Raw genomic sequence first — 18240 nt, forward strand, 5'->3', positions numbered from 1 at the left:
TACTTTAAAAGCAAGGAACTCACAAGAAAATTGTTCCTATCAAATGACTGTCTTTCAGATCACCTCTTGTCTCTGCTGTCCCTGGCCATTCCAGGAATAATTATCTGTCCCACAGTATAGCTTGCTTTGTATCTATTCCTTCCTCCATTTTACCATTGCATTATGCCAATCATACACACTTTGTTCTGCCCCTCCCTCTGGGGTTATGGGCTTTCTGATCTCTTTACCTTCAGCACTTACTGTACTTAGTTCCATAAGTGTTGACTTGGGATGGAAGCAGTTGGACTGAACTGGACAAAGTGTTTTGTTTTCTTTTCTTTAAATCCCTTCATATGCCAATAATTCCCAAATTAATATGTAAGGACTGACTTTCCCCCTATACTCTATACTGGGACTATCTACTTAACCTTGACTAGGGTATCCGAAAGGCATCCCAAACTCCCAATATCCAGCTAAATGCTTGACTAGCACCACATCTAACTATAATTCTTCCCATTCCAACAAATAACTAGGATACTAGAACTCAGCCACCCTCTTTCCCTCACATGCCAATCCATGGGTATATTCTATAGACCTACCTCCAAAATATTTCCTAGAAGCATTTTTCCTTCAGCCTCACCCTAGACAAGCCATTGTTCTTTCTTTCCTGAATTTTATTAGCCTGCTAGCGAATGTCTGCTTCTGCTCTTGATCCTATAGAATCGCTTCCCAGCAGAGCTACCAGCATGATCTTAGACAGACTACATTTGATCCTGCCACTCCTCTGGAAAGCTTCTAACGGTTTATCATCCCACTCGAAACGACATCCAAGATCATCTCTAGTCTACGCAGCCCAACATTGTCTGCTCAGAACCTCATCTCACACCACCTTCTCCCTCACTCACTGATTCCCTGTCACCCACTCTTCTTCGTTTCTCAGTCACAACCAGCTAGTTCTTGCTTTAGGCTCTTTCCCTCGGTTGTTCCTTCTGCCTAAAATCTTCTTCCCCAGATCTCTGCCTGGATGGCTTTTCCTTGTCATTAATTTTCAGCCTGAACATCACTTAGTTCAAGAGGCCTCTACTGACCATACAGTGAAAATACCCCCTTAGCGTCTATTAATTAATTAATTAATTTTGTTTATGATGGCTCTTATAACGACCGAATATAGTCTTGTTAATGTATTTGTGTGCGCGTTTATGTGTTTACTTTGTGGCTCTCCTCACTGGAATGTAAAGTCTGACTTGTTTAAAGCTTTGCTTCCTGCCTAGACTAGTGCAGGCTCATAAGGTGCTTCATAAATAGTTGTTGCTCAGCGCTGTTCAGTTTACCTTCCTGCCGTGGCTGCTGGCAAGCGCAAGATGAATGAAGTCCTGTGCCTCAGAGTCTACCTGAAAACCATTTGTCATCTAGGGTCAAAAGATCTCATCTCTTTTCCACCCTCGAGCACCTACTCAATGTTTCTGTGAAGACCGATTGTTAATGTGTAGTGACCTTTTGTCCCCAGCAGTTGCATTCTTTGGGCCCTGTCGTTGATTTTCCTCATCCTGGCGCCTGTAGAGCCAGAGTGATCCCTTTTGTCCCATTGCCCTGACCATGTGCAGTGATACCCGCAGTGCAGGAGGTGGAAGCCACCGCTCTTCAGGTATCAGAAGGGCTGACCTCCCTGCCCGGCGCCAGCAGCTTGGTGGGGGCTGAGTGCAGAGCCTGTGTGTGCCGCGCACAAAGTCCTGACCTTTTCCCAGAGTTGGCCTGAGGCCTCGGGTGGGTAGTGACTGAGCTCCTTCTGAGATCAGATTTACTTGTCCCACTAGAGGGTGCTGGCAGAGAGGGTGGGAGAAACTACAAAACACTATTTCTGTTAAGTCTCAGAGGTTACAGGTGGAAACCAGAAAGAGAAAGAAAGGGACAGAGAGAAACAGGGTGGTCTCAGAAAAAAAAAATCAGCTCACTCATCCATTTTACCCCACTGCCAGGAAACCCTGAAACCTTCTTTCTTTCCAACTATTTGCTAATACAGTCCTACACTATCTGAGTTACCATCAGGCCACTGTGACACTCCTGCTTTTTTCTCAAATTATGGAACTGTTTTTAGTTGCCCATGGGGCCCCTTGGGGGTACATGGTCATTCATTCACTGAACAGGTATCTACTACACCTGATGAAAACAGTCTGCTCTGATCGATGGTATGGTAGTAATGTCACTCTTGGTCCAGGCTCATCTCTCAGTGCAGAAGACCCCAGAACAACAGGATATTGCCAGGTCTGACAAGCTCAAAGATATTCTTCAACCCCTAAAGTGGGTTGAACAGAACCCTAAAGAAAAGTTGATGCTTAGAACTATTCCATTTGAATCTTTGATGTAGGACTGAGGCCCCCAAATCTCCCGAGTTGTCCCCTGGTCCCACACCACACTAGCCTCACCAACAACCCTTCTCCAGTCTTCAGTAGAGGGGCTCAGGAAAGGACAGTTCAGAGTGGTTCTATAACTACAGCTCCCCAAAGCTCCTTGAACAGAGCACCTTTCCTTCACCATCCTGATCCCCTGGTGGTGGAGAAGAAAGCCATTCTCTTCGTTTGTTTTAACGCAGTCAGTTTCTACAATCTCTTCTAGAGCAAAAGTCAATTCACACTCTCATAAGAAAGCTCTGAGTTCTCTTATTATAGGAACCATCCTATGGCAAAAAAAAAAAAAAAAAAGAAGTCTTTTTGAAGTTGCTTTACCTTTTTCAGACCACAGGGATATTGTTTAGAAAATTGGTACTTTAATGCCCTAAATGATGTTCTTAAGGCCTGAAGAGGTAAAGGAGTTTCCCAGAGTGCTTTAATTACCAGCCAGGAGCATGCTTCTTGCAAAGTCCTAGGGACTGATTTACAGATGACTGTGCCTTACCAAGAAAGATTTGATACTTCAGTAACTACATCCTTTGATGGAAAGTGAGGAAATAATGACTTTAAAAAAAATTCTTCTCTAGGAATAATTACATTGTAATGGGTTTCTAGACAGTTAAAGAGAAACTAGTTCAGTACTCAATGTCTATGGCTGTCTATTTAGACCACACTAGAAAAAAATAATTTTAACCCATGTTTTATAGAACTGGATCTGGAGAACCTTCCAGATGATCAGAAACTCATGTTAGAAGTTAGAACATGAGAAAAAGAGATAGAAACAGACCACTATTGAAAAGAAGGGCCCAGCAACTGATGTTCTCCAGGGTCCTGGAGTAACCTTTATGATCATTGGTAGTGAAAAGCCATACTTTTTTTTCTTTTCTCTGTAGTTTCTTTCTTTTTATTTGTCTTCTTTTCCCCCATCTCCTTGACCATTCCATACCAAACACACACACCCTTTTTTTCCCTTAGTTTTACCTCTTTTTTAAAAATCTTTTATTAAGGTATAGTTTATTTGCAGTGGTGTGTTAATTTCAGATGTACAGCAAAGTGATTCATTTATACATATAGATATATTCTTTTTCAGATTCTTTTCCATTATAGGTTATTACAAGATATTTAATATAGTTCCCTGTCCTATACTGTTGTTCCTTGCTGTTTATGTATTTTATATATAGTAGTGTGTATCTGCTAATCCCAAACCCCTAATTTATCCCCCCACCTCCACTTTAACCTTTTCTATCTTTTACCCTCTGTATATCACTTTCTGGTTCTACCAATAACACCCAGAGCTAAAGGGGCTATTGGTGCCAGCTCCGTGCAGAAGAGAGCAGATAATTTGGAGGAGATGATCATAGCTGGCTTTTACTGAATGCCTACTTTGCGCCTGGCCTTGCGCTACATACTTTCCGCGAATGCTCTCACTTAGTCCTCTCAATTGTCCCAAGAGCTCAGTCTAATTTTTCCAACACCCTGGTTCTACTGAAAGATAGAGGCTATTTTGGTTTTTGTTTTGTTTCTGAAAACTCTAGTTCCAAAGATTGTAAAGGAAAAGTTCCCCAAGACGTGCCAACTTGAAGAAAATCAATGTAAGAGGCACATTTGTCCAATAGGTTAGAGATAAGAAACAACTGGGTAGGGCCTGTAAGAAATCTCAAGTAGATGTCTATAACCAATCTTTTATTTGCACATTTGTGCTTTTGGAGGGAAAACGTGACTTTACCAACCATGTTAGTGGGGAAAAGTTCTGACCCTTCAATAATTTCAGGAAAACCAGTATATGGTTTAGGTCAAAAAGAGTACTTGATTTTGCAACACCAAGTATCCCTTCTGAGGTTTCCCAGAAATGCAGTGGCTATGCCCCACAGAATTTTCTTCTTATTTTTACCACAGAAACAATAGTGCTATTTCAGCATTCATTGTAACCTTGACCACTTGAGAGGTGCTCTAAGGAAGCTATCAAGGAAACGAGTACCTGTACTCAATGTAACATCACAAAAATGAAATACAGAATTTACATGCAAGATGAACACAGAGACAACTGTTAAATAAAACAAGGCATCGGTTATAATTGATAGAGGGACAAATGTGTAGAAGGACAAATGGAATAGTTAGACTTAATTGGGTCTTGTCAGGCAAAGATTTAGAGTATTTACTCTTATTTCAAATAAGTGAATTAATTTATTGATAAATTATTACTGGGGACAGGACCAGGTGAATACCAAAAGAAGCTGAGCATTCTGCACATCGGAATGATTTGCCCCAGGGTTTGAACTTTCCTTTCTTTAGGGACATTTCTGAAGAGTTCTGTCACTTTGCAACAACTTATAAAGAAGGTCCTATATAAAGATGTTGTGAAATTTATAGGTTTGTATTTCCCTAGCAGAAGGACTGTGAATATAAATGACTAGGTAACCAAATCTACCATGTGGAAGTAAAGCCAAAGAAAGGAGCTGAGGCAGAAAACAGAAGATGCCTGGCCCACTGGAAACGTAGCTGTCCTCAACTTCATCTCTGATCTATTACCCCAGGACAGAAATCAGCTGGGGACCAGATTTGGATTTCCCCACATGTATCGTACATACAAAAAAGTGACCCAAGTCATTTCCTTAACACTTGGAAACACTTTAAGGCTCTTTTTTCCCCCATTTCTAGCCAAGCTGTTTAGAAAGCACAGATGCAGCTGGCACTGTGATATTGTAAGCAGCCTTGCTAAATGACTCCAAAAGGAAAATATCCCTCCAATGTCTTGAGTAAATCTAGTCGTCTCCATTCACCAGTTTCACATCATTGTTCTCTGGTTCTTCAGATCCAAGATTTAGGTCAGAGACGGCAGAGTTGCTCCTGCAGTTATGTTTAAATCACATAGAAACTACTCTGATACTCTTCCATCACTACCCCGAATAGTTCCAGTGCAAGGCGTTGGCAATCACAAGGGATGGTATGGGTAAATCAAGTCACTTTTCATAAGGGATAAGGTAATTTTAGGAGTGTACAGTCTGGTTTGAGGAAACCATCCCATTACTGAAGGGAGACCGGACGTTCATCTAATTTTTAAAAAAATGTCTATGTGCACCACGTTGTTTCTCTCCAATCATCCTGAGAGAGGAAGACCTTCTTCAGCACTTCCTGGATGAAGGTTGTGGCAGAAATCTAAAGTCCAACCTGGTGGCTACAGTCATAACCACAGTGAATATGGCTTGAGGAACACAAGACATAATCCTGCCATGCGGAACAGTTATAGAAATAGGTGCTGGGGTGTCATAATTTTTCTTTCTTTCCTTCTGACTTGCCTCACGTAAATGTTTATGATACAGCCAGATATGGTTGCAGTCCATGAATCCAACAGAGTTCCTACTGCTTTATACAACACCCAGCCACACAGATAGCGTAGCGTAGTGTCAAGAGAGCATTCTCTAGAATCAGCCTGCCCTGGCTCAAGTCACTCTTCTAAAGCTTCATAGCATTTGAATCTTGAGCAAATTACTTTCGCAGGGGATCACGATTATACCTACCTCATCCTGGTTCTTGTAAGGATAAAATAAGGCATTTCATATAAAATGCTTAGTACCGTATTGGGTACATAAGCACTCAAAGGAAATGCTTAAGCTCAGGTCTGTGAGAATCCAGGGCTTATGCTGTCATTATTGGTAAAATTAGAAAGTGATCTTCCATGGATTGAATGTTTGTGTCCTCCCAAAACTCCTATCTCGAAACCCTAATCCAAATGTGGCAAGTAACTGGGTCATGAGAGTGGAGCCCTCATGAGATTATAAGAAGAGACCCGAGAGAGGTGATCTCTCCCCACCACATGAGGATATAGCAAGAAGGCAGCCTTGGGATAAGGGGCCTCACCTGCCCCCGACCATGCTGACACCCTGATTTCAGACTTTCAGGCTCCAGAGATGTGAGAAATAAATTTCTGTTGTTTAAGCCACCCAGCCTGTCGTCAGCCTGAGCTAAGGCATGATCTAATTGAAATGGTTAATTTATCTCTAAAGTCCCTTAAAACCCTGGCATTACATGATTTGTCTTTCTTGGCTATCTAGGAGCAAGAACTTTTCCTAAGCTGCCAATTCACTAGGAACACGGTGCCACCTCACCTGAGAAAAGTGGTGAGAAGATTCTTGAAGTTTTAGAAGTCATTACGGCTAAACTTTAAAGAAATCCTATCAGCACGTAAAAGATAACAAAAATATAATCAACTATCCATGTTATCCTGGAGATAGACAAACTCTATATAATATAGTTCATGATTTTTTGTTTGTTTTAAAAGGAGTTCTAGACATTGTCTTAATTGTAAAGATAATGAGAAAAAAATGTAATGAAGAAAGTTGGTTTTCATCGTTATTAATAACAAACACTAATTGAGACCTGTTCTGTCCACAATTATATGTTAACACTACAGTTCACTGTGCTTTATGGTTAGTTATATATATGTTTGTTTCTCCACTAAATTTGTAAATAATTTTAAAGACAGGGACTATGGTTTGGTATATAAAGCACTTAGCATGGGACACTCAGTAAATTATTAACCACTCAGTAAATGCAGAATGAATGAAGGAAGGAAGGATACATCACCAGGATTTTATGTTACAAAGTATGAAACAATGCAGTCTAAATTGAAAGACAAGCCAGAGCATCAAAGGCAAATAGTGATACAAGTAAAGTTATCTTACAGATAAATAAGATGGATGAGGTGCTGCTTTATTTAAATAAAAGAGGCAATTTGAAGTGGGGCACAAAGACTTCATGGAGAAAGTGGGACTTTTTTCAGATTAGGTGAATGGGAAACTCTTTCCCAATAAAGAGAAGAATAATGTGAACAAAAACATATTAGTTTTCTATTGCTGCTGTAGCAAATTACCGCAAACTCAGGCTTAAAACAAGCACAAATGTTTTATCTTGTAGTTTTGGAGATTAGGAGTCTAAAACGGGTGCATTAGGCCAAAATCACAGTGTCTGCAGCTCTGCATTCCTTTCTGATGGCTCTAAAGAGAATCCAGCTTTTGCCTTTTTTTTTCTTTGAAAGGCTGCCCTCATTCCTTGGCTGGGGGTTCCTTTCTGTCTTCAAAGCCAGCACTGGCTAGTTGAGTCTTTCTCGCATCCCGTCACTCTGACACTGACTCTCCTGCCCCCAGAATCCACATTTTAAAACCCTTGTGATTACACTGGGCCCATACAGGTAATCCAGAAGAGTCTCCCTATTTTATCACCAGCTGATTAGTAACCTTAATGCCATCTGCTACCTTAACTCCTCTTTGCCATGTAAACTAACATATTCACAGGTTCTAGGGATTAAGATGTGGACATCTTTGGGAGGCCATTATTCTGCCTACCATGCAAAATGTCACAGTGCATCTAGCATGTATGGGCAACAATGTGATTTCCATAGGAATTTTGAGTGTTAAATGTAAATTTGAGTGAGTTTACAGGACTAGGTCAGTGGCAACTTATTTTTGAAAACATTGAATGCCCAGCAAAGGGATTTGTACTGTTTCTTTAAGTAATAATTCTCTTTGTGTCGAATTAGTACTAATATCTGCCATCACTTTTTACTTGTTACACATTAGAAAATGACATGATTATAAGGTATGTCTAATTCACAGTACCAAAACTTTTAAAGATAAATAAGACTTCACTGAACTTTTTTTAATGGTTTATGAGAGACTTGAAAAACACGTTTTAGAAGTAGCTCAATCAATTTACTCCTCAAACTTTGAAAGCAAAGAAGTAATAACAACATTAAAAAGGTATTTATTAAAAACCTAGTTATAGGTGGTTCTGGAGTTGACCCCGTATACTCCAATCCAGACACACAAACCTAAGAGCCGCAAGGTATGTGAACACATGCAAGTCAAAGGTAGGTATTTTTACCTTGCACTAAACAGGCAGCAGAACATGAATGTCAAAAACAAAGATGTATAAGAGGACAAAGAATGCAAGAAGTCTCATGATCAGACTGCAGAACGGATTCAGGGAGAAGGTCATGGAAGACAGAGAGTAGGAGGGCCCAGAGGTCCAGATGAGAAAATAGAGTGAGACCCATGGTAACGATATCTTAGAGACAGAAAGATTTGCAATCATTTTAGATATTTTATGGACTAGAAGGAGCAAATCTTAGAATTTAACTGTGGGATGGAAAAGAAAGTTACCACAATGAAACTCTTAGAGAATCTTTAGACGGTTAAGATCTCATACGTGCACCAGTGTTGTCGATTACTCCAGCGTGCTAGGCTTTCTTTCATTGATGATACTGCTGTTATTCTTCTAGCAACACTACATATCAAAAAAGCGGGGTGGGGCAAACGTAAGGTAGATAGCTAGTAGGAAGCAGCCGCATAGCACAGGGAGATCAGCTCGGTGCTTTGTGACCACCTAGAGGGGTGGGATAGGGAGGGTGGGAGGAAGGGAGACACAAGAGGGAAGAGATAGGGAACATATGTATATGTATAACTGATTCACTTTGTTATAAAGCAGAAACTAACACACCATTGTAAAGCAATTATACCCCAATAAAGATGTTAAAAAAAAAAAGCGGGGTGGGGGAGGGGGTTCTGTTGGATCCCCTGTACCATACTACACAGAGAGTAGTATATATTGTCTATACATTATACATTAAAAAGCTTCACCTTTACTTTTCACCCTTGATTCTCCTGCCGTCACAGAGGAAAACAGGTTCTAAAATTACCTTAAAAATAACCATGATATATATTCATTTTTAATCCATTATCTTCCAGCTTTCCCTTTTTTTTTTTTTTTTTTTAAGTTACTCCTGTAGATGACAGGAAAATAGGTGTTCATCACTGCAGCAAAGCGCTTAGCCTTAGAAAGAACCAGGGAAAACAACGGGAAAAAAATACAGCAAACTGTGTTTCCAATTACCAGCAGATGCTTCCATTTATTCTAAGCGTTCTTATTCAGTTAACTGTACAAATTTTTAATCATATAAACCTGGTAGTGTTCGAGCCTTGTGCTCTGGATTTGCTCTTGTCTTCCAGTTGATTTCACATGCCTTTTGCTTCTGGCATCACTTTCCCACGAATACCATGCCAGGAGCTGCATGAATTCCAGGTGATACATGGTAAAGAGCGCAGCCCATTGCAGAGTTTATTTATCTTTTGTGTTTTGTTTCGTATTTCGCCGAGGCTGTGAAACTACAGTACATCTCTCTGAGTCAGCAGCACCGTGGGCCACTCGCTGGTTATAGTGCCATGAATGCCTACTTTCTTTTCTTCCATCTTTGCTTTGTGGAATCATCTGGTCACCATTCTTTCATGCATGGAATATTACAGTGGGAAAGATTACCAGGCTTCATCCAAAGACCGCTTTACATAGACTTTAATAAATCAAATGAAGGAGTAGGTCTTGGTGAGAATATCCCTGATGATGAAGATCAAAGACTCAGAGCCTTGCCTGTATTTCAGTCATTCTGAAAATAGCAATAGTAGTAGCCCAACAAAATGCTGGAAAGACAGAGGGTTGGCAAAATTGGCCTAAGTAAATTTTGTTTGACATTTGGTGAGGAAAGACTTTCAAAAATTACCATTTGGTTTTGAAGTTGACTCCATTGTATATATTCTTCATCACAGTGGCCAATACTGGATGTTCAACCTTATCTTTAAAGTTAATTTCTAAGGGAAAGAAATTAATGAAACAAAATTCGAAAGCCAAGCAGTGGTTCAATATCATGAATGTCCCTGCACATATAGCCCTTGCTCTTATATTGCAGTCCTGGTTGCTTATTTCCAGTTGAGAGTACTTATCCTGAGCCACTATTGATTGTTTTCAAAAGTCTTAACACATCTGTGGCCGCCTAGAGGGGTGGGATAGGGAAGGTGGGAGGGAGACGCAGGAGGGAGGAGATATGGGGATATATGTATATGTATAGCTGATTCACTTTGTTATACAGCAGAAACTAACACACCATTGTAAAGCAATTATACTCCAATAAAGATGTTAAAAAAAAAAGTCTTAACACATGTTCCCGTAAAGGTAGGCACTTTTGCTGCATTTTCTTTCATAAATAACTAACATGGAAGACGCAGAAAATACCTGCCACATAGTAATCCTCTAGCCTTGCTACTCAGCGTGTGGACCGCAGACTAGCAGCCTTGTCATCCCCAGAGAACTTCATGGAAATGCAGGGTCTCAGGTCCCCAGCCAGACCTGCCCAAACAGAATCTGCATTTTAATAGGATCTCCGGGTGATCTGTTTGCACACTAACATCTGAAAAGCATTGCTCAAAACAGCATCTGAGAGACACCTTTTGGCGTAGATGTTTTATTTAATTCATAATCACCAGGAGGTAATAAGTGAAAGAAAGAGGGAAAAATAAATAATAATTTGAAGAGGCAGTAGGATTACACTTCATACACATATAGTTGAAACTTCCTTCTTCCAAATTGACTTTGAACTCCGTAAACATAAACATAAATGAATGCCAAGGGGGGAAAATTGGTACTGTTAGAAGGTTTTATTCCTTACCATTTTCTCACTTTCCTTTTATGTTGTTTATACTAATAATATTTTTCTTACTAGTTTATTTTGATTATATTAAGAGGGAAAAATCCTCACTCGGGCATTTCCCAGCAGGTCTTTGAAGATGTCTGGACAATCTCCCCTCCGGCCTCCTTGAGGTCTTCTCAGCCTGGGCTAATTCTTGAGAGCTTCCAGAATCCATGTATCTCACTTGCAAAATAAATGGTATAGACAATCTTATTTACAAAGTAGAAATAGAGACACAGACATAGAGAACAAAGGGGGAAGGGGGGGATGAATTGGGAGACTGGGATTGACATATATACACTACTGATACTATGTACAAAATACATAACTAATGAGAACCTACTGTATAGCTCAGGGAACTCTACTCAATGCTCTGTGGTGACCTAAATGGGAAGGAACTCCAAAAAGGAGGGGATATATGTATACATGTAGCTGATTCACTTTGCTGTACAGCGGAAACTAACACAATATTGTAAAGCAACTGTACTCCAATAAAAATTTTTTTAAAAAAGGAGTAAAGCAGTAAAGTCAGACTGTTTTTAAGCCACTTTTGAAACACTGTATTTGGTTTTACATACTATACTACCTTGAAAAACACTTGTCAATTAAACGGAGATGAGCTAGGAGCTGTCAAAATTATTAAAATGTTTGAGGAATATAGACCCCAAGCAAAAAATTGGAGGCCCACATAACTTATTTAGAGAAATGAGGCCGGGGGAGGCCTAAGATGCATGTTCACTACCACAGCACACGACACAAAGCTGTACAGCTCATGAACATCAAACATACCCATTAGTCACTGTGGTCTGAAATTGAAATTCCCAATCAAGGGAATCGATACAGAACACTAAATAACCCATGATAAAGCAGGGTTGCAGGCTTACACCCTAGACAGGATTCATGGCCGTTATCACACCTCCACAATGCAGTTACAGTGGACATTTATCCTACTGGGACCCTTCTTTTAACACATACTTTGTCCTTTATCTGTCTACTCTCATTCACGCGTCAATCGCTTTGCCCACCTTTCCTCACCTTTGTACCATTAAATCCCTCACTATCTCTCCCATGGGGCCACTCTCCAATACTCTCTCCAATACCCCTGTCTCTGATTTCCTCTACTCCATCCTCATGGGGACCATGAATTTCCAAAGCGGGACCTAACTCAAGGATGGGGGGTTTGACTTGTCAGTTTTCTTATAGATCCCAGGAAAGTAGAGCCAAAATTTGAGTTTAGATAAATTGTCAATTATGATTTCTTAGCTTAAAAACAATCACTCAAAAATTTTACAGCACACTAGTGCTTACGAATCACTCACATTTTAATCTTATTTTACTCTTAGAAGATCCCCATGTGATAGATGAGGTCGTTACTGCTATCATACCCATTTATAAATAAATCTCTTACGTTTGAGGCAAAGCTCAGTGGTGAACTGAGACTGAAGTACAGTTTTTATAATCCTAAGATAAGTTGTCTTGAAGGACTTCTTGGAGATTTCATCGTTGTAGCTATTTTTTAAGAAGGTGGCATGCCCTCAAACATGAAATTATGAAAAATGTACCCTACCACCACTTACAATCTTTGACAATCAGAAATATTTCTGAAATCCCAGGAAGGTTTCAGCCAGAGGATGCCATCATCACACAGCAAAGCATCAGGTGTTTAGTCCTGGAAAGAACAGCAGGGAGGAGGAGCCAGATGGAGAAAATCAACTCTTCCAGCCATTTTTTTTTTCTTTTTTCCCCGGTATGCAGGCCTTTCACTGCTGTGGCCTCTCCCGTTGCGGAGCACAGGCTCCGGACGCGCAGGCTCAGCGGCCGTGGCTCACGGGCCCAGCCGCTCCGCGGCATGTGGGATCTTCCCGGTCCGGGGCACGAACCCGTGTCCCCTGCATTGGCAGGTGGACTCTCAACCCCTGCGCCACCAGGGAAGCCCCTTCCAGCCATTTTGTTCTCAACCCTTGTGTTATTGGACTCATTTGTTGTGGGTTAACTGTCAGAGACAGTAAACAGCATGAGTTAGATATCTGAGAGCCAGGATAGAGATCTGATGCCAGCTCAAACCCTGATTTCTCTCTTTAAATGTCCAAAGAAAAGTAATAGAAGACCTAACTCACAGTGAAAATCAGAATCGAGGTGAGGGAGGCCAGACAGGTCCCAGTGCCTGAGAAAGGACCCAAGGGCTGGTACAAGAGGTTCTCTCCTCTGCTGTTGCTCTAGCTGTTAATACATATTTGCAGAGTGAATAAGGGAATAATTGGTTGTAGTTTAGAAACCTGTTGTGAAATCAAACTATGAATCTGTCAGCTCAGCCCCCTTCTGCTTCCCCCCACCTCGCCTTTCCTCATCTTGCCCCACCACTCTCCTCCCTTTCCATGTGACAAGGGAAATATGTGCTGCCTTCTATGGTCGGTCTGTAGACCAAGTCCTTTTCCTTGCTTGCTGGCATGATTCCTTGAGATTAGTTAAGGCCACAGTTATTACATTTCTATTTCTCCTGAAGGACACTGTAAATTGTTTGAGCTTCTTCTACTTAGACTACATTAAACAAAGTTGAAAGACCGGTTTTTCCTCCCTTGCTCGTTTTGAATTTCATTTGAATTGCATTTGTGAAACCTCGGGTGGTCATGTGTGTGTGTGTGTGTGTGTGTTTACACATCCGTATTTGAACTGATGGAGAGAAAAGGCCAGGACAAAATGAATAAACTCCCACAATAGTTTGAAATTTTTCTTTAAATATAGAAGCAGGATGAGGGTTAATAAGCATTTAAGGGCTTCCCTGGTGGCACAGTGGTTGAGAGTCCGCCTGCCGATGCAGGGGACACAGGTTCGTGCCCCGGTCAGGGAAGATCCCACGTGCCGCAGAGCAGCTGGGCCTGTGAGCCATGGCCGCTGGGCCTGCGCGTCCGGAGCCTGTGCTCCGCAACGGGAGAGGCCACAACAGTGAGAGGCCCTAGTACCGCAAAAAAATAAGTATTTAAAATACTTGCAAAATATCTGAGTGAGAATACTTTAATTAATTAAAATGACGTTTTGTGAAAATCTATTGCTAGACTCAAAATAATCTAAAATTGAAATGAATGTGTATTTCTAAGTTTCCATTTTTAAAAAATGTACATTCTCTAAAATGATTAGAAATATTTAATATTGTTAATATTTTCCTTTAAAAATCATATATAATAAGGGCTTATCTGCCTAGCCATAAGTCCACAAGATTTTTACATAGCCCCCAGAACACTAGAAATTCTTCAAGATAATCCAGGTTCTAAAACATTATGTCTTCAAATCTTTTTTCTTGGTCATATACTTCAGCATTGTGGTTATCAATTCTTTCCTTTATAGCTGCAAACACACAGCGAAGTATTTTTGATAGAATTAGGTATCCATTGGAACAAGTGGTTTTGACTTTGTTAGTTCTCATTACATTTCCTTCACACAAGAAGAGAACTACGCTATTTCCCTCTTACCGGGATGTTAGGTTGACTCACAATGCCTGAAAAAAAAATGCAATTATTTTGAAAGTCCATTTTAAATTTCCTATTTGTAGCACATTAATTACAAATATTAAGACTTATAAGAATCTTACAAGTCACAGAGTCACATAGACCTCTTTGCTCCATGAGTCCTCAGGGCACAGAACTTCCCCATCAGCCCCTTCTCCCCATCCCTAGTATAATAATAGGTGAATGATGTTCACTGAGTAAGGGAAAAATCATAGGTTTACAGACATGCTCTTCTAAAGTAACTGTCTTTAAGACAAAAGAGATGCCAGCCTACAGAATGGAACAAAGCCACCTTTCAGAGAACTTGTGAGGGATAGCAATATTAGTCCAACAAGTGCTAGCATCTCATCGGTTTATCCCACTCTCTTGAACCTGCAGTTGAGCCAAAATTCTCCTGAGCCAAGCTTTCTCGCAAGATTTCCTGTACTTCCTGTTTCTATGTGAGCCAGAAATACCATGAGAATGACCTTCCTTGTGGTATTTCTGCACTTCTACCCTGGAGTGACGATAATCCCATGTTGGGGAGAATTTTTGGTTTTAATTGTGCAATATTTTTAATTTTCAAATATCCAGATGAAGGAGATTCCTCTTTGAGAATGAAAATTTAAGAGGGTATTTGCTTGGCCCTAATTCATTTCCATGAGGAAGTATTCATGTTCAGTGATTCAACGTTTTGCAACTTCTCTAAGATATTTTTACGAGGAAATATGTAAGACAATATAGAAAATACAGTGGAAACTCATATCCTTGGATTTTTTAAGAAAGCCGTTCTTGAAGAAATATGTGCAATGAAGAGTTATATTCTTAATACATTAGCGTATGTGACATATTATACCATATACTTGTTTTCTTTGTTCTTAACCCCTTTGTTCTGAGGGTCAGGATATCCTGATGCAAAGTACTATTGCAAAATAACTGAACAAAAATAAAAATAGTCAAACACTTAGGAAACTCTTCGGTTGTTATGTCAAGGAAGTTTGTGACTGAGGAGTGAGTATAAGACATTATTCAGGAAATATGCTAATAGAGTACAACAGCCTACATGTGCTTATTAAATAAAAGTGTCTCAATTCTAGAGAGCCTGAATGCCTCCATTCTGATGGAAGGGTAAGATAAGAATTGGGAGGGCTGTCAAAAGTGGTGGAACTGTCAGACTGAGGCTTAAATCCCTTCATCCCTTATAAAGAGGGAAGTTTAAAAAGGCACATCTTTCTCATAAGTGGATCATTGATTATTCCCGAGTTGGGTTTATGAATATCTGGTTGTTAATAGGAAGAGCTGTTTGATCGATATTTTAATCATGAAACTCACAAGAAGCAGTGTCTTAAATGTCTTTTATTGTTGTTTTTTATCCTTAAAGGATGTTGACCCTTCTTTGCCTATTAGGAAAGACAGTAGGTTTGCCAGTGTACTTTTCCATCCAGAAAAAAGAAAAGCCACTTAATTCAGTGTGGAAAACTAAACTCCTTAACCATGGGTCTAGAGGAATAATAATAACAACAACAACAAAATTACAGTAGCCTTTGCTAGTTTCAACTTTTAAAGTATGAGGTAAGGGCGATGAAAATAATACACACCCTACAATGGTCTTTCTCCTCTCCTCCAAGTCCCCTCTGCTCTCCCCTAAAGAAACATCAGATGATTGTGTGATAAAACAGCCCCAAAAAGAATGTAGAGCAGAAGCAACAGATTGTACATCAGCAAAATAAAATGCCAAGCAAAATAATGCACTTTGCAATACGGAGACATGAAAAGGAGAGAAAGATGGGATTGTTACAATGGCCTCCCCAAGAAAATAGGAGCTATTCACGTGAATGCACAAGTTCAAATTGTTCCTACAAACCCAATTTGCTGGCAAAAGTACCAAATATAATAGCATCCCACTTTTGTTTGTGTCCAGGGCTTTGCACACTAGCTCCGGGGGCCATCCCTTTCTGTTGCACGGGTTCTGACTTCTAGGGTAAGCATCTCCAGCTCTGAGCCTCAGGATCCAAGACACATGGCCCGCGATCGTCCTCAACTGAACCACTGTCAGGTGGGGGGAGCAGTTTGTGGCCAAAATACTATGTCCACAGTGCTCTGTCTCTGGAAAGTGAACCTTCAACACTTTCTTTTCACTGTCATTTATGCCCCCAACAAATCTAGTTTAAAATTATTATTAAAGGAAATTACTAGTCCTTTGAAATGAGTTTTTAACCATGCCCAGCTATTTGTCCAGACTCTGCAACCGCACCGCACGTTTGCACGAGGACCTTGATGCTTCCCCAATTCACTTCTTTCACAGTTAGCTTTGGAATGTGATTCAATGTTATTTCCCTTCCAGCTGAAGGGCAGCTGAGGTTACAAAGGGATTTGACTAATAGGCCAAAACCCAGTTAAGTTTGCTGAAAAGCAAGTGACAGCGAAGGGGGAGGGGTGTGGAGGAGGGGAGTGTGTGAACCGTGGTGCCCAGGACCAACCCAAGAGCCTTCTGAAGAGCCCCAGTCCAGCGCACACTGTGGTGAGAGGGTAAGGTGGCCCCCAGCCAGACCTTCCGGAGAGAAGCAGCTGCGATGCCGAGCTTCCCCTGTTTTCTCCTTGATGCTTGCAGGGCTGGAGCCAGGGAAGCGTCTAGGTTTCCTGCACCACAGGGGTGACTCCTTACCTGACACCTTCAGGTAACTGGTCTCTGGAGGACCCCCTGGGAGGCTGGCAAAGGGGCGCCGCCCCACATCTTTGCCTGAAGTCCCTGAGGGCTAAACAAGCCACCTGACAAACTTTGACAAGCACCAAAAGAGACTCGAGGACAAATAAATCAGAAGAGAGAAAAAGCGAAGGCTAAAGCCTCCATGGCCTTTTCCCCCCTGCTGTCGTTCCAGCTGTAGCCTGGGATTAATTAAGTGCTGCAAAGTCAGTGCCTGAGAGAGAAGGGGGAAAAAAAATGCTTTCTCTCTCTAAGGCAGGAGGACAGGAACCGTTCTCACCAGTGAGAAACCTTGGGAAGTGAGTCGCTCTCATCGTCAGTGTTTGTGGAGGGACTGGAGGGACAGGGCTTTGCCAGGCTGGAGGAGGCTTGCCTTTCCGAAGCTGGAGAGGATTTTCCGGGGGTTCGCCTTCCCCTGCCTGGGAAGAATTTCCCCTCTGGTAGCAGCCGCAGCAGCAGCGCGACCTCCTCTTCTGGAGACCAGGGCAGAATGCCTGTGCTCGAGCGCTATTTCCACTCGGCAGAGCTGGGCAGAAGGTGGACGGCCCCAGAAGGTGTGCTGCCCTCCTCCCTGGGCAGCCGGCCGGTGTGCCAGCAGGGGCCGCTGCCCTGGGACTTGCCAGAGATGATCAGGATGGTAAAGCTGGTTTGGAAATCCAAAAGTGAGCTGCAGGCGACCAAACAGAGAGGCATTCTGGAGAATGAAGATGCTCTCCACAGCTTTCCAGGTAAATCAGCTGTGGGAGGTGTGAAAGGTACCAGGGCCAAGTCTCATGACTTTCAGTCCCTTCCTTGGAGAGCCCACGAAATAAAAATGGGAAAAGGAAGGAAGACAAACTGCAGCATAGGGCCCGAGGGCTGTGGTTAATGAACGTTTGCTCTATTATAGAAATGCATCTTAAAATTAAGAGTGATGTGGGAGTAGGAGCATGAACAGACGGACAATCAAGAAACCTGGGATCTGGGCTTAGCTTGTCACTTGTTTGCCCTGTGGCTTCAACAAGTGAAATTTCCTAAGTTTCAGTCTCCATAGGGAGGGGATGAAATTGCGTGCTCTTTAAATTGGGTGTCTATCCTGCCTCTGCAATTTCTTATTGACAAGACAGTTACCTCTGAGAGAATATTCTTCTTGGGTTGCTTTTTTGTAATGCTTTATGGAAAGTAAAATATATTTTC

The 18240-nt window shown here is 41.3% G+C and overlaps 2 protein-coding genes across 20 annotated transcripts in view; one reads left to right on the top strand and one right to left on the bottom strand.

Moving 5' to 3' along the window:
* PDE7B (phosphodiesterase 7B) overlaps nt 1–18240 on the top strand; it is a 475975-nt gene that overhangs the window by 308715 nt on the left and 149020 nt on the right. For 4 of the 15 annotated variants that reach the window (XR_012324855.1, XR_012324856.1, XR_012324857.1 and 1 more), the window contains exon 1: nt 16415–17792. The exons of 9 other annotated variants lie outside the window; for them this stretch is intronic. Coding sequence is in view for 3 of the 6 variants with exons in the window: in XM_073789628.1 (XP_073645729.1) it covers nt 17555–17792 (238 nt within the window). In the remaining 3 variants the exon portion in view is untranslated. Of the gene's footprint in view, nt 1–16401; nt 17793–18240 lie in introns of those variants that run through there. 2 more of the 15 variants (XM_073789631.1, XM_073789630.1) reach the window with 2 other exon arrangements.
* Nucleotides 1–18240, bottom strand: part of MTFR2 (mitochondrial fission regulator 2) — a 233444-nt gene that overhangs the window by 16397 nt on the left and 198807 nt on the right. The window contains exons 8-10 of one of the 5 annotated variants that reach the window (XR_012324858.1): nt 12456–12547; nt 10948–11061; nt 10425–10538 (exon numbers count right to left, since the gene is read on the bottom strand). The exons of 2 other annotated variants lie outside the window; for them this stretch is intronic. The gene's annotated coding sequence lies outside the window, so the exon portion shown is untranslated. Of the gene's footprint in view, nt 1–10424; nt 10539–10637; nt 11062–12455; nt 12548–18240 lie in introns of those variants that run through there. 2 more of the 5 variants (XR_012324862.1, XR_012324859.1) reach the window with 2 other exon arrangements.

Source organism: Tursiops truncatus, chromosome 12, assembly GCF_011762595.2.
Source record: "Tursiops truncatus isolate mTurTru1 chromosome 12, mTurTru1.mat.Y, whole genome shotgun sequence".
In the NCBI taxonomy this organism is placed as follows: Eukaryota; Metazoa; Chordata; class Mammalia; order Artiodactyla; family Delphinidae; genus Tursiops; species Tursiops truncatus.